Source organism: Pristis pectinata, chromosome 2 (genome assembly GCF_009764475.1).
Source record: "Pristis pectinata isolate sPriPec2 chromosome 2, sPriPec2.1.pri, whole genome shotgun sequence".
In the NCBI taxonomy this organism is placed as follows: Eukaryota; Metazoa; Chordata; class Chondrichthyes; order Rhinopristiformes; family Pristidae; genus Pristis; species Pristis pectinata.
Genome location: NC_067406.1, coordinates 119041386 through 119068031, shown reverse-complemented (window position 1 = coordinate 119068031; position 26646 = coordinate 119041386). Strand labels below are relative to the sequence as shown.

The following is a 26646-nucleotide window of genomic DNA, read 5'->3' as shown; positions in this document are numbered from 1 at the left end:
CTTGGTGCAGCATTGCAATGAAAAAACTGAGAAGACGTTGGGGCAATGATGTAGCCTTGTTTGATACCAGTCTTCACTGAGATTGGCTCCACTATAGACTCATTAATATCATGGATTGCATGCCGTTTGAAAGTACATATAGTAGTTTAACAACTACCTTACTATCTCCCATTCACAGTAGAATTTTTTATATAAAAAATGCTGCTTGCAATGAAGGACTCATTACATATTTTGCAAAGTTGCCAACGTGTTTCTCTGCATTTCCCATGACAGGTCCTACCTTTACCCTGACAGGTGGAGTGGCTTGCTTCAGCAAAACTTATAAAGAAGACCTGCCTGACCAGGTTGAGGCTGTGCAGTCTGGCACTTGGAAACAAACCCCTTAAACCTTTAACCTTGCTGCAGGATCTCCTTTGCCCCTCCCCATCACCCCACCCCTACTGTACACTGGTCCAATCAGCACCCACACTCCAATTTAGTAGTTGATAGCCACTGCCTCCTTCACCAGACTAATGCTTCAACTTGACCCTTGAGGTTCCAAATTTGCCTAGAGTGAAGCAAATAGAGAAGAGGCCTTTCAGTGTACAAACTGTGAAAAGCCTGTTCAATTGTGCACAAGCCTCAGGCACTAAGCATACATTTGCCCACTACATATCATCAATTATGTGCACCTTTCCTGATGCATGACATTTTCTAGGCCCCTATGTTCCTTTGTGTGTGGTGAAACAACTCGGTATTTATCCTTTCACCAGATCCATGCTAGGCTTATTTATACTGTACAGAACAGATTGCAGCAAATGAGGACTAACAGTGTAGGCAAAGTGATTTATTGAGCACTTTGCCAGCAAAAAAAAACAGGGGGATATTAGTGCTTGTCTCACTCTGAGTATCCCTTTGAAAACTAAACACTTGGAATGAATAATGATTAACTTTAACTGACCTTGATCTTTATTCTATTGATTTTTAAAAAAAGCAAATAACACAGATATGTGTAAAAACTTTGTAGATGTATCTGTGAGGCATTGTGAACAAAACTGTAGACTCCTGACAGTATATATTTACAATTTCAACAGAAATTTCAAACAGAATAAATTCTCATACAGGATTATAATGAGTACATTTGACAACCAGAGAACTACTTGGCTCCATATTCCTCAGTCAGTTATCGTTGGTGGAGCAGTTTGACTAAGCTTTCAAGCCTGAAGGAGTTGAATTAACAAACCCAGTGTTTAAAATGATAAAGTTGTTAAGCATACTGGGTCAATGATGTCTACGGATGTCAGTTTGGTTCCCACCCACATTAATGTGCTCTTGTTAATCCTTTCATCATCTTATCAATATATGTAGCTAGGACAAATACAGTTAAAAATGTCAGTGTTGAAAGAAAAGAAACAATAACTACTCAAGGTTTTTTAAATGTCTGAATCTTAATAGATATTACTTTTGGTTGTTTCCCATTGAATGGCTTCACTCCTTCAAAAAGCAAGTCCCACAAACTTCTTTTTGACAAATTTAAGTGTAATGACACACATAGATTGTGCTGGGATGGAATACTACATTGTACACTTGCACATTGCATTGACAAGACAAAAAGGTTCCTCACCACATCAACTCTCCAATAAATATGTGAATACTTCTTAAAGTATTGTGTAGCTTCATACCTGAAGTATTGTTTTAGATAGGTTAAGAGGAGGCTGGGTCATGTCTCACTCTCCCATCATGTAGAAACTACAATATAATATGACACTGCAGTGCACAGACTGCCAAAAAGTTCTCAACTATCTTGAACAATTATGGATATTATTTCATAAAAGTTTTGCTTGCATACTGTGGTAGTGAAAGGGCAGAACACAGCTGTCCATTTCACTAACACTGCTGTTTTTAATTATCTTCTTCATGAGGTGACTGCAATCACAACAACAAACTCAAAATCTGTGGTTATGATTCGATTTGGCACTTTCCAACTAAAGCAAGAACAGCTGAGGGCCTCTTAGTCATCTACCAAACTGCCTGGAGTCTTTTAGTGGCATTAAACTATTTCACTCGGTCAGGAAAAGTTGAGAGCATGAAACAAAAAAAATCATGCAAGAAGATTTGAGAGAAGCTTGTAGGAGCCAGAACCCAAAACTAAAGGCATGGGGCTCTTGAAGATCACACAGTCTGAACTGGGCCTTTGAAAGAATACAACTAAGAGAACTTTATCTGACTCTGCAAACCCACATTCTCCCAAACCCAAAGAAAGGTCAGTTTTTTGATCCCTGTAGCCCTGTGGCTGTCAATCAATGTACAAATCCTAGCCTAGTCAGATTCATTCCTTGAAGATCTTTTTCTCATGCCACTTTCCTCTCCACTGCCAATAATCCTTCTGGACATTGTCGCACTACCGCTGCCACCTTTTTGGTCTTTTTACCCATTAATAGGTATACTAGCACAAAAGCTTTTCAGGAGATAATACAGGGCCAGCCTCTTCTTCCATTCCACTTCACCATCCAAACTCTCCCATGCTGTTGACCTCTAATTCCCCCCTCCTTGTAAGCTTCTTTCTGCCTCTCTAATTCTCAATTCCCTACTTTTTCCCCAATCCTCTTTCTCGCTCACCATATTTCTCATCATCATGTGATTGCCTCCTCTCATCTTGTCCCTTTTCTCATTCATGCAACTTCCCTCCTATTCTCTCTTTGGATTTGGTCCAATTATATCATTAACCACGTTTGAGTTGAATAATACACAAGGTCACAATTATCTGCACATGAAGTTCAATGAGTAACATTAAAAATCTTGGGCCTGCATTTTGGGGATAATTTTCAGTTGCGGTGAGATTGGCAAACTTGCAATTGAGGATCAGTCCCTATTGTACATCATGACTGATTTTCCTATCATTGGACTTTCACTGACTTCATGGAAAAGCTAATCTATCAGAGAGTAAAGTAGTCAGCCAATTTGCTATCCCCTTGTTTGCGCTCCCACTGAAATGAAATTTAACCCCCATTTATATCAAAGGAAATGAAGTAAATGACAAATTGCGTTGCTTCATTCAGATAATTAAAAAAAAACTTCAAAAATACCACTTATTAACTAAACAAAGTATCCACAATTTGTCAGTCCTGTGACTTCATTCAAACTCTAATGTTCCTTAATGAATAAATTGAATTGGAAAAGATGAGAGATGTCTTTTTTTTAACACCCTCAACCTTATGGTAATGAAGAATCTTAAGATCTCCTCCAGATTATAAGCAAGCAAATTTTATTCATTATTTCATATAATGAAACAAAAGGATGTGTTGGTTAAAAATTACTTAATGTTATAATACATCTGATCTGCATCTTCACAATGCAAAATAAAACAGCTAATTATCAAGCTTTGATGAATGTCCAATTCCAGGTCACAAAGAAGTATTATTGTCCCTTCCCCTAGTTCCATTCAGATGGTCACACTATCATACAAGTATACATAGGACTATCCTCGCTGTCAAAAAAGAAAGACCTCAGACCATTATACACAGGATACTATCCAAGGCAAACTTATAATTTTCACCAGAAATATAAGCTGCCATTAAATGACAAACTCATACAAACCAAAATAGAACTTCTTTGCTTGTGAACTACTTTGCACCCAGCTACTGGATTAGTATCTGTATTTCTTCAAGCCGTTTCTTGCAGTTTAGGTGCTTTATAAATGGAGGAGTAAGAGGGGATTTCAATATCACTAAAATGAATACCTAATTGGTGAGCATCATATTGGTATTCCTATCTCAGGATAATAGTATCATTTGCTCTTGTTCATATTGCAATCATGATTATTAGTATGACATGAACAATTTTTTTAAAGTCAAATCTAACAATTCCCAATGTCATAAATGGCAGAAATGAATGGGAAACTCTAGCAATTTGTAATAAAAAGAGTGTGAGCTTGAATCTTCAGGGTCTTTGCTCTGCTGTTAGGTGAAGTGAGAGCCCTAGCTGCTTAATGGAGAGAACATTAATGTTTTCCTAATCCCAAAGCTGGAGTTATTTTAATAATGGGATCTGGTGGCCAACACCAGTGGAGGCACAGTAGAGGTGTTCAGCCCAATAAAGTGCTTAAAAATTGGATTGGTACCATGCTACTCTGAAGGGAGAAGCCAGAGACTCGAAAAAGATAAACAGCTAGAGGTCAATTTTTAATTTTTGCCTGAAGGGAAACTAGGGTAGTTATTCATAGCAATTAGTTCCATCTGAAATCTGCTACTTTTGACCTCCTTAAATTCTGTGATTTTATGAAAGCCCAGTACAGAAAGTCACCTCAAGAGACGTGGCTTTCAATGGCGAATGACGAGCAGAGTTCCTGGAGCAGTCTGGTAACATTCCCAGATTTACCCTGAAGCCAGCTATAGCGTTAGGATACAAACACAAAATTTATTATTGGCTCTTCATAATTTGTATAACATAGCAGTATTATATGTAGTTGGATTAAATGCTAACTAAGTCTTCTTCACTCACCCACAGCTACACAATTAAATCCTTCAAAACAACCACTAGTATTGATTTGTTCACCTCTCAAACCAACCATCACTGGGGCATGAGAGTGAAATTGCCATTTTGGTGAGAAATTGACTGAAGTTATGTGCAGTTAACTATTGTCAATCAGATACTCTGTATTACATTGGGTTCGTAGATCTTGACTCATTAGTGTTGACTGGATTGAAACTCTGGTCTTTGAAGTGAAAGGGCAGTTTACAAATGCTCTGAACCATCTAATCCCACAGGAATTTAAAGTTTTACTGTTATTTTTATGCTTTTTCTTGCAATTCTCAATGTACATAGACTGAACATTTATTACAGAATGCTGGTCTCGAAAGAGTCACTGTTTCAATAAGTACCCAAATCTGAGCTCACAGAACGTTTTGTCAATCATATCTGTTTAACACAAGGACAGCCTGGAATCTGTTGGTATAAACCATCTGCTGTATCTAGTTTATATTCTAACCTTCAATGTGATGACTTGTCATTATCGGCAAGCTCACGACTATAACATAAGCTAATGCATACAAAACCTTGGACAAGTACAAATATGGTAGAAGAATAATTGTGATTTATCTTAAATAAAATTTACAGAATGAAGTAACAGCTCTCAACATTTAATATGCAGCAGTGTCCAATGTGGTTTAAATCACCTTAAATTCTTGCTGGTTGCCTGCCATACTGGCACTGATTGCAACCCTTAATACATTATTTTAATGCATGATGGCAATAGTTTCTGTTCAAGTTAGCATGTTCTCTTCACAAACAGAATGATTAAGAGCATTTTTCCAGATGTTGCAGAGACTAAAAAAAATGCAAGCGATTCCAATTGCAATTTACATTGGGAAAGTGAATACCCACAGTGTTGAACTGAGTTGCCTTGTGGTGGGCTTAGGAAGTTCAGTCTTAACAGAAATAGTTAGACCAGTGAAGGCAGACATTGATGATGAAATTCGCCACCATCTTCACTGCACCATCAATGTTTTTGGTCAACTGAGGAAATTTGAACTTCAAGACCTCAAACCAAACACAAAACTCATAGTCTATCAGGCAGCTGTGATTCTTGCCCACCTACACCCTTTGAGACCTGAGTTATTTACAGCAGGCATCTCGATACACTGGAAAAATACCAACATTGTCTCTGCAAAATCCTCCAAATTCATTGGAAGGATAAGTGGGCCAATATCAGTTATCTCTCCCAAGCTAATTTCTCTAGCATTAACGCCCTAGTTATACTCATTCAGCCCTAGTTATACTCATACATTGAGTAGGTCATGGTGTTCTCATGCCCAATAACAGACTCCACAAATATGCATTCTAATCCAGCACTGCCTTGAGTAGAGATTACTAGATGTAATGATTCAAGAACATGCTTAAAGACTTATTGAAGAAAAGCAACTTCTCCACTGACTCCTAGGGCTCTCTGGAAGTGGAGAATGAGCATTTAATATAGTATTGAGAACTTCAAATCCATGCATCGTGAGTACACAGAGGCTCCACGTACAAGGCGGAAGGAGTAGACCACCATACTGTGTAAGAGTCTATTGGCTTTATTAGCCACGTCAGAAGTCAGTTATCCTTGATCCCCAGAAGAAGAAAACTGGACAATGCAGATGTTGAATTATGGGAAATCCACCACGTGTATTGGAGAAAGGGTTCTTTTTTAATGAGGTCTTCAAAACTAAACATAGCATCATAGTTTCCTGTACCTATATTAGCTTGCCAATTAGCATGATGCCCAGCTCCTTAAACTGTGCATGATGGATCACTGAGCTGACATTGTACTTATTTCACTTTGTGGACTGCACTTGTTTGTTTCTCTGTGAACAGACATTCACATTTCACATTATTCACTATGGTTATCCATGAGTCAATTTGGCTTTGTTACTTGTGGTCTGGGTCTACTTTAACTGTGTAACTCATAACTTTAATCTTTTACTGCTATCCTTAGTGAACCAATGTTTGTGTTCACTGACTGATATATATTTGCCAACTAGATATGATATTGAAGATCAGTAATCTAACTTACATGCATCGGATCATAAAATAAACTTTACTGAACTTTTATGATAATCTTGTAACACCAAGAATGTTCTCACACTTTTAGCATGTAACAATCTTTTCTATTGCACATAGATATTATAAAAGTTGATATAAGTACAATTTATAAGCAGGAATTTGCACTAGTCATCTACAATTAATTTTCTCTCTGGTTACAATCCAGATATGACTTCAGTTCAGCTGCAAATGAATGAAAATGTAAAATATAAAAATAATCAGGTAGGGGTTATGAGAATTGTGCTGATTAATGTGAAAGCAACTATCTACAACCTGACTTCAATAACTGCATCATCATCTAGAACAAGTAATGAAAGGGGGAAAAATTCACTATCCATCCATTTCACAGGTTGATTCAATATTAACTGACTCTGTAAATGGTTTCCTATCTTCCAGCACTTTGACTTGGATTTGGGAGTGAAGGGGAAAATAGTGAACTGGGGAGAAGATGCCAATGTTATTTGGAAGAGGCGTGATGAGTTAGAGTAAATTCTGGGTGTGGATAAAGGGATGCTAATGTAAATTAATGAAGAAAGACAAATGCAAGCCTCGACTGGGATGGACAGAGGAGGAGACAAGGTGACTTCTGTGAGGGGGTTGAAAAGCAATAGCATGGGAAGGGAAGGAGAAAATTTTAAAAACTAAGTAAGAGGAAGGAGGCATTCCCGTTCTCACAAGATCACAAGACAAGGGAGCAGAAGTAGGCCATTCGGCCCATCGAGTCTGCTCCAAAGAAAAGGGAAAACAAAGAAAAAGACTGAGAAATGGGGGGGGAACTATTCTAACCCCAATTTCCGGCCTTATCCCCATATCCCTTGATACCTTGACTAATTAGATATCTATCTATCTCCTCCTTACATGCCTCCAGTGATCTAGCCTCCACTGCTGTATGTGGCAAGGAATTCCATAAATTCATTCTGTAGAAACAAACTTCAGTTTCCATATGGGACAGGACGGACATCTTAACTATGTTATCTATAATTAATATTCTCTCTGGTTACAGTCCAGATATGACTTCAGTTTGGCTGAAAATTAATGAAAATGTAAAATGTCAAAATAATCAGGCAGTAGTAATGAGAATTGGACTGATAAATCTGAAAGTAACCATGTTCAACATGATTTTATTAACTGCATCATCTTCATGTACAGGAAGAAACAAAGAAAAGAAAGGAAACAAAAATTTAATTTCACTCATCCAACCATTTCACAACATCAGGGCAAGCGGAAGTCCCTTGTAGCCAAAGAAGTACTTTTGAAATGTGGTATTGTTGCAAAATCTAGTAAATCGTCCTGACATTAGTTCAATTGATGTGGTGCATGCTGCAAATTAAACATTATAGTAATTTTATGAATGATATGCAACTAATAACCACAGTGAAGATAAGTTATAAAACTTATAAAACAGCAGTTCAGGCATATACTCTGAAGTATGTACAAGTCACTCTGACTTGCTGGTTGCAATGAAACAAATGTCAGAGTACTATATCAAAGGAACTTAATTACAATTCTATCAATGCAAAGCATTATCAATCATCTTTTTCACAACCTAAGGAAAGCAAAAAGGAGGAAAAGTTATTTCTTACATTCCTTTTATTGCCTGGTTCAGGTAAAATAAACATGCAAAGCATAAGAAATCTATAAACATACTTGGACTGTGCATATGTGTATATGCAGATGCATGCTCATATTGTTATTTCTTACCAAATGGACAGTGGCAGTAATAACCATCAGCTTGATTCTGGCAGGTTGCTCCATTGAAACAGGGGTTGCACTCACAGTAGTTAATGGTAGAATCACATGTTCTGCCTGCAGCAAATAAAATAAATGATATGATGAATAAATCCAGACATATTATCCAATACTTTATTAGAATAAGATAACATTAATATGCCTTCTGGGAATTGTGGCTTTCCAATGCACTGATATAGTGCAATAGTCCAATCTAGAAGAGGTAATTTATCAGGGTGGTTTTAGAGCATTCTTTAGGGTCTGTGCTCCCTCACTTCAGCAAGAGTCAGATGCACAATACAATCTGGGTAATGCGGCAGGAAATAAATCTTTACTTTTTAGAACAATTTATGCCGAGGTATTTCTAAAATATTCTCAATGATCTATTGTTTAATTCAGAAATCCAGCAATAAGATTTATATATCCAACTGGACTGGAATAAAACTAAAGGCTAAAACCAATTTGAAGAAATAAATGCTGTTCTGCATATTGTTGTTTTGTATGTTAAAGGATGTATGATGATCTTGATTTTGGTAGACTTTGTTAGCTGTGTTACTTATTTGAATGGGAAAGCCATTATTCATTTTGTTTGCCTTGGCCAGATATCATGTGCTTCCCATAGATTTAGTCAGTCATGTTTGCATGCCTTTAACTTATACATTGGTAAATATGTCATACTACTTTTTAAAGTTAATTGGGGATACAAATTATGCTGTATATTGGAAAATATAGTTATGACTGAATATCAAAAATTGTGAATCTATTACGATGGATTTTGATGTCATCAGGACATCTGCACTTTCAAAAATGCCCTTTGGCCCTATTCGTCCATGCTGACCATGGTACCCACCAAGCTCGTCCCATTTGCCCGCATTTGGCCCATATCCCTCTAAACCCCTCCTATCCATCCATTTATCCAAATGTCTTTTAAATGTTGTTGTTGTACCTGTCTCAACCACTTTCTCAGGCAGCTCATTTTATATTTGCACCACCCTCTGTGTGAAGTTGCCCCTCAGGTCTCTTCTAAATCTTCCACCACTCACCTTAAACCTATCTATGCCCTAGTTTTTAGCTCCCCTTCCCTGTGCATTCACCTTATCTATACCTCTCATGATATTACATACTTTTGTAAGGTCACTCCTTAATCTCATACATTCCAAGGACTAAAGTCTGAGCCTGCCCAACCTCTCCCTATAACTCAGGCCCTCAAGTCCTGGTAGCATTCTCGTAAATCTCTGCACTTCTCAAGATCCCCCTGTAACTTTCTGATAACCTACTTCATTTTCTATGATACTACCTATTTTAGTATCATCTGCAAACTAACTAGCCATGCCTTGCACATCATTAATATAAATAACGAACAACAAAGGTTCCAACACTGACCCCTGTGGCACACAACGAGTCACAGGCCTCCAGTCTGAAACACAACCTTAGACCATCATTCTCTACTTCCTACTATCAAGCCAATTATGAATCCAGTTAGCTATCTCTCCCTGGATCCCATGTGATCTAACCTTCCAGACTAGCCTGCCATGCAGGACCTTGTCAAAGGCCTTGCTAAAGTCCATATAGACATTGTCCATTGCTCTACCTTCACCTATCCTAAGTCTTCGAAAAGTCCATCTCAAAAATATTATAAAACTAGTCTGCAGCAGTCTGGGTCAGGATGGTCACCAAGAATAAGTTGAGGGTCAGGGTTCTGTCACAAGGAAGATAAGGTGATAGAGTAACTGCTAAAGACTTGGGTGAGTAACTATAATGGGGAATCTGCTCATTCTCACACGGGATGGAGGAAGGTGGCACCCATGAATAACGCCAGAGTGAGATGGCAGTCAATAACTGGAGCCCAGATTTTCAACCTTTTAGAGAGTTCCAACCTTTTAGAGAGTTACTTTCTTCACGGTATCACTTATCTTAAAAACGCACTGGGAAGTCCGAGTGATAATTAGGGACAGTTGCTCACCTTGAAGGTCAAGCCTCAAGGGTTCAAATGGAGGTAAATGAAGTTAATAAGACAGCACACATTTTGATTAGTATCTTAAATCTGTATTTCAAGTAATTCTTAGTTTTATTTTACTAAAAAAAGTTTAGTTTAAACCTAAATATTAAGGTGCAGATTATATAACAACGAGTGTACGATTGGAATGATTGAAGTACATGGATGTTATGTTATACATAGTTGTTCTTGGAAAACCATGTGTTGTTTGTGCAATTCCTTCCAATGTATTCATGACTTCCAGTCAAAAATAAAGTGTGAATATTAAGAATGTACAATCATCAAAATGTATACCTGTGTCAAGCCATACTTAATAAATATTCAATAACATCTTTAGAAATGAAAAATGATATCAACACATGGCCTAATTAGCTGCAATGATGGCTGCAAAATTAAAGTAGTAATTTTAAAAAAACAAGGCAGAAAATAGGTAAACTAAACCAGGACAGAATTTACTGTAGATAAAGAATAATGCCAGAGACTTGCTGTTGCCTGCTTAACTTCTATGGGACTTTGTCCTACAAGTTACTTTAAGTGGGTGATGACAATGGTGTGGTGCTTTCTACATGACCACTATGGGCAGGACAAACAAGTGTATGTCTCCTTAACCAATCAGTAATAGGAAATAGACAGTGCAGAGTCTAAACCAGAAGGATTAAGCTGGAATCTGGCACAGAAAATGAAATAAAAAGAGGAAAATAAAGACTAGATTAAGGGGAAAAAAAGACAGAAAGGAATTATTGAAAGACTATATTTTTAAAGACAGATGTAGAGAGAAACACAGGGAGTGCATATCTTTAGATCACTAAAGGCTGAGGGACAGTTAGACAAGCTGTGAATAAGGTATATAGAATACTTTCATTTATTGGCTGAGGCAGAGATAATAAGAACATGACCGTCATTCTACAAAGATACAAAAGACTAGTTAAGTCATAAAGTAATGCAAACAATCCTGGTCACTGTGTTACAGGAAGCATGTGACTGCAGTAGAGAGATTTTTGAGAATGTTGCATGGCTGTAGAATTTTAGATATGTGGAAAAAAATAATAGGAATTATTTTCCTTGGATCAGTGGAAACCGAGAGAAGAATTAATTAATTTGTATTAAAATTATAAGAAGTTGCGATGGAGTGGATTGTAATACTTTCAGAGGTCATAGACCAGGGTATAGATATAAAGGAATTATTTAAAGGATTAGGAGAGGAAGTTTTTCTACTCAGAGGGCTATGGGCATTTGGAACTCATTGTCCTTCAAAGTTTTCAGAGGCAGAAACACTCATCCTATTTAACAAATGCTTTATAAACCTTTTGAATTGTGGTCATCTACAAGGCTGTGGGCCAAGAGGTGGAAAGTGGGATTAAAGCAGGTAGCATTTTCTGAGTTTATTGTCTCCTTTTGCACTGAAATTTTCTATACTATTGTTAAATCTCCAACAATAATTAAAAGCTGATAGAATGAAATTCCAGGCAATGATAAGTTATTTGCTGGTAATTAACAGACCTCATGCTGTTAGAAAGGATTGTACAGGCACACCTATTCTTTCTGTGGCAAGTTTAATTTGTAATTATCAAGCACGTACAGGGACCTCATGAAATTCAAAGTGTTTCAATGGTGAGTCAGAAAGCATGACAGTGATTTTCACAAAGCTAACGGCAAAGTTCCAGAATGTTGTATTTAATCATGTGTTGCTGTGTGATTTGCACTTGGGTAATTGTGAACATTTAGTCTTGTTATTGTTTTGACAGTAAATTCTAGACCTGCATCCCTTTGCTATTGTTCAGTTATTCAAATATGTAATTGATTTCTTGATTTGAATAAAAATAATTTAATGAAAGTGTAGTCCTTTTAATGTAATAAAGCATATGTAACAGGAAAGGAATGGTTCAAGGAAAGGACAGGCAGAAAAAAAATGACCTACCATATTTTAAAAAAATCTATTTACTTTGAAGCAATTGTACCTTCTTTAGAACAGAGAACAAAATGTCCTAAATCATCATTCACAAACTCAACTCCAGAGCATAAGTGTTTAAAGCTTAAAATGACATAGGACTGAACTAAACTCTTTTGACTATTCTTGGCCCAAGAATGTAGAACAGATTAACTAAAATGAGGCACAATGCAGCTGGCAAAATATAATCCATCATAATAAGAGGTACATTTGTTGGTCAAAGGATGAAAGGATTTTGGTTTCTATTCATTGCTGAAGGCAAGACAGTGTGACCCCGTCAGTTAGCTTTCCCGACTTCCTCCTTGCCACTCATGCCATTCCAAAGGATTGAATTTTTCTGACCTTGGCATTGAAATTGCCCAGGAGGATTAGTTTGTCTTCCTCTTGGACATAGTCTTGGCTTTGTTCAGTCTTCCTTGGCTGCATCCAGAGCTTCCAAGGTTGGTATGTATGAACTTATGAACACAGTATGCTGATTGCACATTAGAGTGTTCACTTGTCCCATGGAGGACTGGGGTCACTGAGATGTGAATAGCTCTTTCTAGATGGCAAAGCCCACCCCATGTAGAAGGTGTTCTTCTTCGGTTTGCCCATCCACAAGGTGCACGCGCTTCTTTGTTCTTTAAACTAGCCATTCCTGCCTGTCATATCACACTCAGAATAGTGATGTCAATGCCAAAGCATCTGATTGAGAGGGACTGAGGAATATCCTTGTTAACTCTGGGTGACTGGAGAAATTCAACTCCACCTTATGCTTGCTACGTGATAACATGTAAGCAATGTTCTTAACCAATGGGTCCACAACAGAACCGATCTCATCATTATTCCAAAACTTGTCTCAATTTTTCTTGCTGCATTGCTGAATCTCACCTTCAATAAGCTTCTTGCTGGAGTAGAGCTAACCTAGAGGACAAATGGGGAACTGTTCAGCCGATGCTGCCTCCACTCCAGAACCAAAGTCACCCCAACTTCAGTCATCAAGCTGCATACACAGGTGGCATTTACAGATACTCAGAGTTCCAAGAGCACTGAATATTCCTTCATTGAAGCAAATGAGAGAATGTTCCTTGCATTTAACTTCTAGAAAACAAGGGGACTCTACAAATCTGCCCCTGCTGAACAACATCAATCCCCAGCAAGACCCTGGAAAACATGGACAATTCCTATATCTCTTTAGCTGTCTGAAGAAAACATCCCACCTGGCACAAAGCTTCCCACCTGCCACAGACCCGCCACTGTTGTTCTGCAGTTGTTGCTCAGAGACCACCCAAAGGGTAGCTAATATCAGCACTCTCCCTGATTTTCCTTAATTACCAAGGGAGAAACATTCTCTTGATGGCTTGCCACAGATAAATTAACCATGTGAGTGTCTGATTCCATGTGCTTTTCAGCAATTTATCATCATACAATGGTGACCAAAACATTACTTTCTAATATTTTAGATCTAAATAAAGTATAAAAATAATATTCCCATGATATATACCTGTATATCCAGCTTTACAAGCACAGCTGAAACCTCCTGGAAAATTATGGCAACTTCCGCCACTCTTGCAGGGATTTGATTGACATTCATTGACATCCCGCTCACAAGCAGTGCCCATAAACCCTTCAGGACAGGTGCATGAAAATCTACCAACTAGATTGTGGCAGATTCCACCATTGTGGCAAGGGGATGGGAGGCACTCATCTATATCAGTTTCGCAGACCTCTCCAAAGTATCCTGGCAGGCATCGACAGACGAATGGTTGTAGAACCACGTTAGCCACAATAACCACTGGGATACTTTCCTTACTTTGCACTGTTGGACTAACAGCAAGCCTTTTCAGGCAGCTTCCACCATTCTGACATGGATCATTCGTGCAAGGGTCATGGTCCACTGAGTCTATTCGTACTCCACTCTGCCTGTATAAGATTTCTTTGATGCTCTCAAAAAAAGTGGCTACCCCACTGGGGCTTATATATTGATTACTAAATCTTTTTACAGCTGCCATTACGTATGTTTTGTCATCCTGCTCATAAATGCCATAGATCTGTATGGTGGTCCCCATCCCAGTCAGCTGAGAGTTAGCAATGCGCAGGAAGTGCAGATAGTGGTTGGTAAGAAAATCTTTCACGGTGGCAATATTCAGGCGAAGAAGAACACTGTTGTCTATGGTCAGGTTATTGAATCCCATGAAAAAAACATGGACATTGTTGTTTACAGCACCGTGCAAACCATCACTGCTACGGACAATCAGATCGAAGGTTCCATCTGTTGACCTTGGCTGGCAATTCAGATTGCACGTGCCTGCTGGAATGCTGAAAAGAGTTGTAGCCCCTGTAGTCAGAGTACAGCGGAAGTTATCCAATACATCTGGATCCTGGGGTTTAACACTGGCTAAAATCCCTCCAGGAAATAGGTTTCCAAAATAGTGGACAAATACCTCCACGGTTCTGGGCTGAGATGGATTATCGTTCTGATCATGCACTGTGACATGCACGGTTCCAGTGGAAGACATCTGTGGAGTACCAGAGTCACGGGTGACTACTGACAAGTAGAAATCACTGATCTGCTCTCTGTCAATTTCTCTAGTTGTGGTAAGGATCCCTTCAGAGCTAAGGGTGAAGTAGTTTGTAGCGGAGCTTGTGCTGAGCAAATGGTAGGTGAAAGGACCTTGGTTTGGTGGAAGGTCTGGATCAGTGGCATTGAGTGTCATGACTACAGCTCCTGCGCGTTGGTTTTCTACAACTTCTCCACTTGTAGATGTTAGGGTAGGCCCATTGTCATTTATATCCTCCAGGTTGATGACCAAGTAGGTGCTACCTGTGGCTGAAGGCACTCCTGAGTCAACAGCCAACACAGAGAGGTTGTATACAGGAATGGACTCACGATCCAGCTCTGCTGCCACTGAAATCTGGCCAGTCTGTGAGTTAATGGAAAAGGCGCCTTTTTCATTTCCAGTTCCGATGTGATAAGTGAATCTGCTCCAACTGGGAACAGAGTCAGAGTCAAAGGCACTTACAAAAATAACATGAGCTCCAGGTGCAGCCTCCTCATTAATCTGTACAGAGTATTCCTCAGTTGTGAAAACAGGGGGATCATTGGCATCCAGCACAGTGATATTCACAAAGACTTCATCAATATCAAATCCACGGATGCTTCCTGCATTCTTAGCCAGAACCTTTAAAGATATTTTTTCTTCCTTTTCTCGATCCAGTTGGCCTGATACGTAAATTTGGCCAGTCTTTTCATCAATCATGAATCCCTTCTTTCTGCTTTTACCAAAGAGCATGTATTTCACCTCTCCATCATCTCCAAGGTCACGATCACTTGCAAATACTTCCCCGACAGCAGTACCTTCTGCAGCAGCTTCTGAAATCTCAAAAGTGTACTGCCTGGAGACAAAGCGTGGGACATACTCATTCACACCACTAAGCTGCAAATGAACATTGGCGAAGCTGAGGCGATCCTCATCTGGAACATTAAAGGCTTTCACATACAGGTGGTAACTCTGTTTAGCTTCAAAATCCAAAAATCCTTGGGTCCTGATGACTCCAGTATTTGGATCAATGGCAAAAAGATCACTGTCAGTTGTCTCAATTGCATAGGCAATCAGAGCATTACCTCCAGAATCTGCATCTGTGGCATTTAATTGAACTACTATTGTACCACTCGGAGCATTCTCTGATATAACTGGAAAATACTCACTGGGACTGAACAGTGGCACATTATCATTTGAATCGGTGACGTGGATAGTAATACTGAGGAAGCCAGTTCTTTTCACCCAACCGCCATCTTCAGCACTAATGGTCAGTTCATGGACTTGCTGGGTCTCATAATCCAATTGTCCAGCTAGAGATAATGCACCAGTTGAATTAACAATAGAGAACAATCTTGCCTCATTCCCTTTAGAAATGTTGTACCTGATTAACCCATTCATATCAGCATCTTTATCTCTAGCCGAAACTGTTCTGATGACTGTCCCCACAGTGAGGCTCTCAGGAACAGTGATACTGATGTGACTCTGAGAGAACTGTGGGGTGTGGTTATTCTCCTCAGTTACTAAAATGCGGACTGTAGTCGTAGTAGATAGTGGTGGATTACCTTTATCCTTTGCTGTGATTATGATTATGAACACTTTATGTAAATAGGCTCTCAGAGATGATGCAACAGAGATCCAGCCATTATTCTTGTCCAGTGCAAATTGATTTGAACCATTTCCACCAGAAATGTAATACTCTATTTCTGAATTCATGTGGTAATCTTTGTCATCTATTGCAGTGACTTTAATTAGCCTCGTACCAATCTTGACATTTTTAGTAACAGGAGTAAAGTATTTTTCTGATTCAAACTGTGGAGCATTATCATTACTGTCCACAATGTTGATAATGACTGTGGTTTCACTCACCAAGGGAATCCTACCCCGGTCTGAGGCCATCACAATGAAACTGTGCCTATTGATATTTAGGTTGTTGGAGCTGGTAGAATTGTGATACTTTACATATTGTTTGGTGCAGATCTCTCCTGTGCTGGAATTTATTCGGAAGAATTCTGACTGCGATTTAATGAAATAGAATACCTGACCATTGAGGCCACTGTCAGGATCTGTAGCTACTACCTGAGTAACTCTGGAGCCAATCTCTGTGAGCTCTGGGAAATCAAGGTAGTATGATGGATAAGAGAATCTAGGGGCATTATCATTTACATCTGTCACAAAAACAGTAATATCAGTATTCACTGTCCACCCAGAATCATGGGCATATACTCTGACAGTGTAGTGATCTGTATCTTCCCGATTCAAAGGCCTTCTGACTGTGATATCTCCAGTCTTTGGATTTATGGAGAAGGGAAGGTTCACATCTGTTATTGAGTACCGGCTGACAGCATTTATTCCAGTGTCTTCATCTGATGTGGTAACACGGGTCACCGTGTAACCAATAACTGCATTTTCAGCCACCTGAGCACTGAATATCTGTGAGAATCTTGGAGCATTGTCATTTTCATCCAAAACATTAATAATGACATGACACAAAGAGCTCCTTGGTGATGCTCCTTTGTCAGTTGCTTGTACTGTTAACGTATACTGAGCAATCCTTTCCCTGTCCAATTGTTCGGCATTTTTGATCTGCCCTGTTTGTCTGTTGATGATGAAATTATTGCCTTTGTTGCCGTCTACAATGGTATATTCTATTTGACCATTGGGCCCACTGTCTATGTCTTCAGCTACAGTGGTGATTATTTGGTATGAGAAGGAATTCTCCATTACGTTAGCTATGAAGGGATCCTGCTTAAAAACTGGTGCATTGTCATTGACATCTTTTACAGTTATATCCAATTTCTTATAGGAAGAAAAGGGAGGAAACCCCATATCTCTGGCTTCGATCCATAGCACATAGTTTTGAACGGCTTCAAAGTCTAAAGACTTCATAAGAACAAGATTTCCTGTCAGCTGATCAATATGGAAGACGGTGCCAAGGTTACCGCTTGCTATATAGTAGGATAATGGTCCTCTTACATCTTGCCTTGTGGAAGATGCTGATACTGTTGTAATATAGGTGTTTACCTTCTGGTCTTCGGGAAATACAAAAATTTGTTGTCCTACTTTGAATTGTGGAAAATCAGCCTCATTTCCAAATCTGACTGTCACAGTGGTAGAATCTGACATGGGATGTATTCCACTGTCTTTAACATTAACAGTAACAGTAATGTCAGTGCCTCCCATTAACCTTTGAGCAGCCATAATAGCACCACGGTGTGGATCAATCTGGAATTTTTCCACATTTCTTCCTGTCAAGGAATACTGGAGTTCTGCATTCGGGCCTTTATCGGCATCAGAAACAGTAACAGCAAACACAAATGATCCTGCAGAATGGAAGAAGGGGAATATATTAGCTCATATGTGCACACAATTCAAATTGACCTGTCATAAAATTTGGTCATAAATAAGGGTAGTGTTAGATAATCATATACATCTCTATAGTCAACCTCTTTCTGCCGGCACACCATCCCAATTACTGTCAATCTTATGTCTTTGCTTTTGGTTTTATTCAGTTCATGAAATTGAATAATATTACTTTTGTAGCACACTAGAGAGAAATATTCCAGCTCAAAAGAAGGATTTGGAAAGAAGTCAAATAATTCTTGCACGACTTGGGTTTTTTGAAAGACTGCCGACAGGGTCACAAATACAATTGATGTTCACAGTTCTGGAAACCCATTTTGATAAATATGTAAAATCTTCAGGGCATTGCTCACTGTACAAATGCTGGAAACAATAGAAAAATTTCAGCACTTGAAAAAGAAATACAGGTTTACATCAGAATGGAAAGAATAAATTCATCCTGGTTATTTATCCTTGAACACTACAATAAACAGTGAGATCAGCAACAATATGATCAGAACCATGTCTCTTTGCTGTAAAAAGCCAACATGCTTCCAATTAATAGAATGGTGCTTGAAATCAATTGTTGAATGAGGCATGTTAAACTCACAAATGAGTACATCTAGACTGTCATAAATCATGTAACTTGATCTTTAAGAAGAGAGTTTTGGTGATTATTCTAAATTTTTTGCTCCATAGCTTCTGCTGTTGAGCACTAGACAATTTTATTCATGTGCAGAGTCATAAAACAGAGATCCAACACAATGAAGCCTTTACAAAAGAGCATTGTTTTAGTGTGTATAACTTTAAGGCTTGCCAGTGTATAGGATTTAAATATACAAAACTAGGTATCTGCAGTGAAAATCGAGCATCTGTTCCTATGCAGCCAATCTACGTTCCAGAGCCAGATGAAATCTGCCAACCCATATTATAAAACATGCTTAGAAAAATACTCTATGGGAATGCTGATGGCCATTGCTTCCTAGACTGCCCAATGGACCACAATAGTTATTTTTCTTATTCTGAATGTTAAAAGGAATGTACATTATGCATCACAATGGATAATTATGAATTATTAATAAGAAATCATTTGAAGCTGTTGATGTTGTTGATCTTAAGAATAATGGTCAAGTAATTTTTTTATGCTATCCAAGCCTATAGATTAAATTACAGCCTGAATTCCTACTCTACCACCCTTTGTCTTTTTTTATAATCTGTTGTTTTAAACTGTTGTAAAAAGACAGTTCTAAAAGGTAAAGCTGAAATGACCCAAATAGGAAATTACAAGAATTGCTGAGTTAGTTTTGCAGAATGATAGTCAAATGAGAATATAATAAAGTCAACAATGTCTATTTGGAATGATCTCTTTGTCTGAGAGGATGGCATCAGTGTTGAAAACAAGACTGAAGTGATCTATAAATGTTAACTGAAACCCGGGGCTTCCTTCTATAGCTCTCTTATAGCATTCCCTTTCAATGTCTTTAGGCTTCAACCAGAAGTTGAACATTGGAGTTGAGAGCCATCTGGTTAGAGAATAGTTCTTGTTTCCTTTTGGTTTGGCATCATGACATAAATATGGAGGGCACAGTGGACTGGCACAGAATAAAAGCACTGACGGTTTCCTGTTCATGATCATGCTGCTATTTGTGGGACCATGCTCGGCAAATTTTCTGCCACAACTCCTACACTATATCACAGCTACACTTTGAAGTACTATATTAGTGGTGAAGAACTTTGTGACATCTTGTGATCTTGAAGAGCACCACGTAAATCTGACTTTCCTCCTGCTTCTTCACAGATGCTCCCTGGCCTGCTGCATTCCACTGTTTTGTGTTTTTGTTTCAGCATTCACCGCTTTTGCTTCATATTTTAATGATATACTTTTAAGAAGTTAAATAGTTAACCTTAACGATTTTGAGAAAAGATTCCTTACAATGTAACTTGTTACATGTTTAACCATGCCTGGCTATCTATCACGGGAATGGAAGCAATGGGATCTTGATGATGAATTTTCATCTTTTAGCTTCTGATTTTCATTCACTTTTGATGGGAGAGAAAAGTTCAATCTCATGTCATTTAATTAAAACCATGATTGTGGTTATGTGGGCATGGCACAAGAATTAAGAAGACACTTTAAATTGAATAAGTTTTAAGTTTTTTGTGCATTCACTGAATGTTATTCCTCCAGTTATGATGTGAAAATAAATCCACAAGATAACACATTGGTGACTAGCAATTTGTTCAATCAGTATGGATCGTACTGTGTAACACTATAATTTATTGATCTGATTTTTATTTTTAACTCCCAATTGCTCTTGTTGAGATCAAATGGATTCCGGGTTTGCAATTACAAAAAGTTCTTTGACATGTTGTTAAAAAGGGTACCACCAATTATATTTGAGCCATGTTTGTTGTCGAAACAGTAGCCCTATACAGTGCACGTAGGCAGTGAATCATTCACAACACTGGAAGAATGCATAAGTAAAACTCCAGATTTTAGATATTAACTTACAAAATAATGCAGACCATGGTTATGATAAAGATACTTACCTTCATTTGTGGGTGCTGGAATGTGGGTAACATAAGGGAAATGATGAAACCTGGGAGGATTGTCATTGATGTCAGAAACTGTTAGAAAAACAGTGGCTGAACTGGATTTGGCCTGAGGTATGCCTCCATCAGTAGCCACCACAATAAGATTGTATGTTTCTTTGATCTCTCTGTTCAGAAGAGCACTTGTGATAATTTGTCCAGTGGATGGATTAATGGAAAACTTGGAGTTACCTCCAACCAGGCTGTAGCTGTTAGTGGAAAGAAAATAAAAGAAATCCAGTCAGTACATCTGGATTAAATATCATTGAGCAACTTAAGTAAAGAAACAATGACAAAAAAAATACTGTTGTATACATTGTTATCAAAAGCATTTTCTATTGGTTTAAATATCACTCTTAGTTGCTGTCAAAAGAAAACATAACTCCTAAAGTTGATATTTAGATGCAATTATTTGACATGTGGTAGTTGCTTTTAACTTGCTATGATACTGTAAATTATTATGTTTTTATCAGTTCCTTTCTTTTCTCTTCTTTTGAATACCCAAACAAAACTAAAACAATGCTTAATGGGTGCTGGTACCTCTTGTATCTCAACCTGTCCTTCATCCAAAAGTTTAGATAGTGTGTATGAGCAAGTCCATTCAACTGCTGCTTGCCCAGCATTCATAAATAATAATCTTCCAGCAGGGGAGATTGGATCGGGAATAAGATTTCTAACCTTGGTTAGTTGTTGCCAAACCAATCATTATTCTGGCTCTGCTAATTTAATGGAGACTAGAAAACAATGGGGGAATCTCTCTGCATCTTACAGCTCTGGACTGCATTTCTTCACTGATTCATTCAGGAGACTACTCCAAGAATGTTGGATCTACTCTGTTCTTCAGAACTCAAAACAATTCCAATAATCATCTACCACTGCTAAGTGTTGAGCACAGATGTGTATTTAGTTTGGCTAAATACACAGGATAACAGTCACTGACTACATTCAAATTTTCAGCAGATAAGCTATTTTGTACACATTTCATTGAAGGATTAGTCTAACCTACACTCACTCCAGCCACTATCCACCATTCCACAAAGAGGTTAATAATGTACGTCTCCAGATGTTAAATAACATAAAGCACTGATTCCAAAGCTATGACTCAGAGCCAAGAGTGCCTTTAATCGACCATGAAAACTCTGCACATCATTTCCTAAGAAAGCAGACTGGTTTGAGTACTGATTTAAAGCAAATAACTATGTAAGCATGTGAAAACAGTATGGCTAACATTAGACACTCTAGCATCAAAGTTAAACACAGGCAATCAATTACACATGCTTTGATTTAGGAAGCAAGGTGTGCATTTCAGGTAACTCTAAATTATAAATACAACCAATGTTAAACAAAATATTTTACTGAAGTCAATGCTAGGAATTTGGAAAGAAGCTTCTCATTGAGTCTCCGCCAGATTAGTACTGGAAAGCAGAATGTCAATTCCTTATATGTTTTAAAATCCCTGCCATAACATTTAGCTAAAAGTTATTTCTTCTCTTATTATGGTTCTGCCTTTAATCATGAATTAACCCAATGGCTACTTAGGCTTAGACATAAATAAGTTTAAGTCCATCCAAATACTGTTTCAATTTTTCATCAAAGAAACATTTTCCTAACATTTGAATCTTCCTGCAAATTGCTAAGAATGCACAATTAGTAGCTCCATATCATTCTCCATTATTTACTACTCATTAAGACAGAAAGAAAGATTTGCATTAATATAGCACTATTCAAAAGCTCTGGGTGCTTCAAAGCATTTTGTAGCAAATTTAGTCATTGTGGTAAGGTAGGAAACATGGCAACCAATTTAGGCATTGCAAGCTCCCGTAAATTGGAATGTGATAATGACCAGCCAATTTTAGTGATGCTGGTTCAGGGATAAATATTGAACAAGGTAATCAGAATAAATCACCTGCTCTTCTTCAAATTAGTACCTTGGTATCCTTTTCATCCAGCTGAGGAGGCAGGTAGAATCTCAGTTTAACATCTTGCCCCCATCCACCAATCTTCTGATATTGGAACACTTCCTCAGTACTGCACTAGGGTGTCAACCTAGATTTTGTACCTGAAGTAGGACTTAAACCCATAACTGACCAACTCGGAGGCAAGAGTGCTGTCACTGAGTTACACCAGTTACGCTTAGAAGGTTTGCAGTTTCAAACTAAACAGTAGTCCTGCAGAAGTTACCTTTCCAGTGACAGTGTTCAGGCAACAAACAAAGATGCAGATTGTCCTTAATGCACAGTGAGTTCCCAGTGGCACTTTCAAGTCTCTTGCTGCTGACAGAAAACTGCTGTTGCAGTACCACAAGAATTCACTGGGCACTTAAAGTGGCAGAAGGGTCCCACACAAAGGAGGATCACTGTGTTCACATTTACCATTATTCTCCATTTTGCTTTCAGTAAGATGACAGAAGAGAATCCCAGCACTCATCTTCAATCTTTTAATAATCCGCCTGAGAGCTGACTTCTACTCCTTTCCTCAACCACAACTAAAAGCTCTTATACTATTCCAAAAACCTCTGTGGCAGTTTTGTGGATATAATTCAACATCCATCCAGCTCATCCTGCATATAATTAATAACATTAGTAATGCAAACAGCAACTGCTGGAATTGCATGCTAAGTTGCTCTGTATCTGATAAAAAGACTATTTAAGATGCTGTCTGTTCCAGAACTTAATGTTACATTCCAAATTTTTAATAACTGCAGGTTTTTTTCCAATTTGCAAAATTTGATAACAGTGACCTCTAAAAAGATGCTTAAGTTTCTAATGTGAGGACTTAAACCTTAAGCAGAATGGCAAGTCATTGAGTTGATAGGGTGTGATGTGAAACACTAATTAATAGAGATATTAACATTATCTTCCAATAGGTAAACTTCCACGATGACGCAACTTCAGCCCTGAGCAAAATATGGCATTGGGGTCTGGTTAGATGTCATTGGCAATTTAAGGATGGCAAATCAGCCCCCTACTGCAGCTAATCTTCATCTTGCCTGTCTTTAGGTAGAGAAAATTCCTGGGAAAAGGTTGCGAATGGGCGGAGGTCCTTGGAAAATAAAGCAGGAAGCTATTGTTTTACCCGTATGTCTGGGCTCATAAAAATAAAGACTAAAACATTACTTGGCTACATTTTGAATGCCCTCCTTTCTTCGGGGATTAACGGCTAGCTTGCACACTACCTGATCCAATAAGATATGGTGGAAGCTCCAAGCAATATTTAAGGAACAGGACCTATGTTCGGACGGAAATCATCAACTTAAAATGTTACTCCGTTTCTCTCTTCATAGAGACTGCATTACCTACTGAGCATTTTTGGTTTTATTTAAAGAATAATATGCCTACTTAAGGCAGGCACACTGGATGATTAACGAACCAATCATCGGATCCAGCATAATTCCAACAAAGCTTGGGCACAAAAGATCTAATTTGAAGGATTTATACCAAGAAGTTGACAAATATGACATTAAATTCTGGGAAGTTTACTCAGTAAACTATGTGAATAATATGGATGCTCTGTAACTGATGTGTTTCGAGTAATACAGCTATGAATTACTAAAGACACTAAAATATTTGAGTTGCAGAGCAGAAGATATGCATGAGAGTTGGTAGATTACGATGAAGTTGCTGTCACACTACTTGCACATGTGAGTTGTGGGAGGTTGCCTAGGACCTGGCTAATCACAACTCAAATCAATGTATAAGCCTGACATTTACCAAGAAAATGGATCAAATAGAGACATATATTTGTTTGCTAAGAGATTTGTTATCAATGAAAAATCACTAATATTTGAAACTTGGTGAAATACTGCAAATTGCACAAATTTTGTGAATTTCCAGCATTTTCTGTTTTTGTTTCAGATTTCTAACATCTCCAATTTTTTGATTTTCATTTACTGTTGAATTCACTACTGTCTTTCTTAGATGATTTTTCTTCTGGATCTTCTGTGCAATTGACATGACATGAAAGAGCTCTGACATGTACACTGACCCAGTGGGATGCACAATATGCTTGGATGCCACTTCCATTAAATCTAATTGTCCATGAGTAGCCTGTGGACAGTGTAGGACACTCATGTTGTAGGTCTTCAAAGCACTTGTGAGGCCTGTTTCACTATTACTGCTTGATTAGGTGCAATTCTTGGGGTTCAGTTCTGGGACACCAGCTCAGATTGGTTCTGCTTAAATGGAATACTTAAGCCAGTGACGGCTCTCTCTGGGGCTCCTGAAAACTGCCCTGCTCATGATCACCAACCTCCTCTCACCAACACCACTCATTGCTTCATTGATCTACCATCGCTCTGCCCATTATATATCCAATGCCTACCTGTCCCCTACTCTCAACCACCAATCCACTGGCCAGCACCCCTCACATCTATCCCTGACCTGCAACAGGTACAACAGGCCCACTTCCCAGTAGGCCTACTGGACACTGGTCTCCAATCCAACATAGCAAAGCAGTCAAAGTGGTGTTCAGGACTTTGCCATTTTCTCAAGCTTACATGGGAGTACCAATCCTTTTGAAAATTACATGAGGGAATGACAGCAGTTGCTTTCTTGTTCAATAAGCAGAACCTTGAACTGTGCTACAGCAGCTGCCAACAGCATCAAAACAACATGAACAATAAGTGTTAAAACTAAACTTGATGCAATATTCCTGGCATCTAAGTTAGTCTAGGGACTTAATCACCTCCTCCGTAACCCACTACTTTAATGGAACACAGAAAGGATGTTTAGAAAATGTTTCTGCTGTGAAAAGATTCATGTAACAGTTTCCGTGTCTGTCTTCAAACAAGGTTAGTGGCTTCCTTTTACCCGAGACAGTTCTTTGCCAGGAAAGTAATCACATTTCAGTACATCTGGTTTAATAAATTTTCAAAAATATCTTATACACCTATGTAAATGTTAATAACACAGAAAGAAAGTGTTATAGTCCTGCCAACTCTTAATGCTATACTCCCAGAGTCACAGATTCATAGAGACTTACAGCACAGAAACAGATTCTTTGACCAACCAAATCTGCACCAACCCTAACTACCTATTTATACCAAACCCACTTTATTCTCCCCACACTCCAATCAACTTCCCCAGTTCCTGCCACTGATTTACACATGAGGGAAAATTTACAGTGACCAACTAACTTACCAACGCATATGTCATTGGGATGCGGGGGGGAAACCAGAACACTTGGAGGAAACTCATGTAGTCACAGGGAGAACGTGAGGGCAACTGTTCCTCATTAAACCTAATGGCCTATTTCTCATACCTCAAAGCCGCTAAAATTAGAACAATGCAAATGACTTGCCCATTATTGACAGTGAGAAAAGATTTGTACATTCATAAGCAAGTTTTACTTAAATGTGCATGAATGAAGTCTTATTGGCTCCAAATTTCAATTTTCAGAACATCAACAACATAAAATAGGGGCTTAAAAAGGAATGTAGTGTATATTTTACACTTTTCTTTGGTCCAAGAAGTTTATGATGATTTCTATTTCTTTCTGCCAATTTTACTTCTGTGTATGCTTGTGTAATTCACACATGAGTGGAGGCAGATGAAATACTGCATTTGAATTATACATCAGTCTGATTTTAGGATTTCCTGAATCCCTTTTGTGACTTGGAAGTATGTTGCACAGACAGAATATGACTTTCAGAATTTCAGCAGCAGAACACCTGTGTCACAATGGATTGTTTCGTAATCAATACAGGCCATTAGCATTGCCATCTACAGGCTAACCTGGTATTGCAGGTAAATACTGCCACTTTTACAAAGCATTAGCACAGCAGGACAAAGAATATTTCAGTTTGTTTTGATTCAGAAAGCTGTAGTCCTTATAAGTTTTACTAAATAAGAAATAATGAAAAACACAAAAATCTCACAAGAACTTGTTAATCAACAAGAGATTCAACAATTTGTTTTTGATTCTGATCATGTTGCACAATGATCCAATAGACATATTATTTTTTC

The 26646-nt window shown here is 38.3% G+C and overlaps 1 protein-coding gene across 1 annotated transcript in view; it reads right to left on the bottom strand.

The window, feature by feature from the left end:
• The window catches only part of LOC127582445 (protocadherin Fat 4), a 293967-nt gene that overhangs the window by 38490 nt on the left and 228831 nt on the right, over positions 1-26646 (bottom strand). The window contains exons 9-11 of the mRNA XM_052037709.1: positions 20642-20892; positions 13714-18072; positions 8260-8364 (exon numbers count right to left, since the gene is read on the bottom strand). Coding sequence (XP_051893669.1) covers positions 8260-8364; positions 13714-18072; positions 20642-20892 — 4715 coding nt within the window. The remainder of the gene's footprint in view (positions 1-8259; positions 8365-13713; positions 18073-20641; positions 20893-26646) is intronic.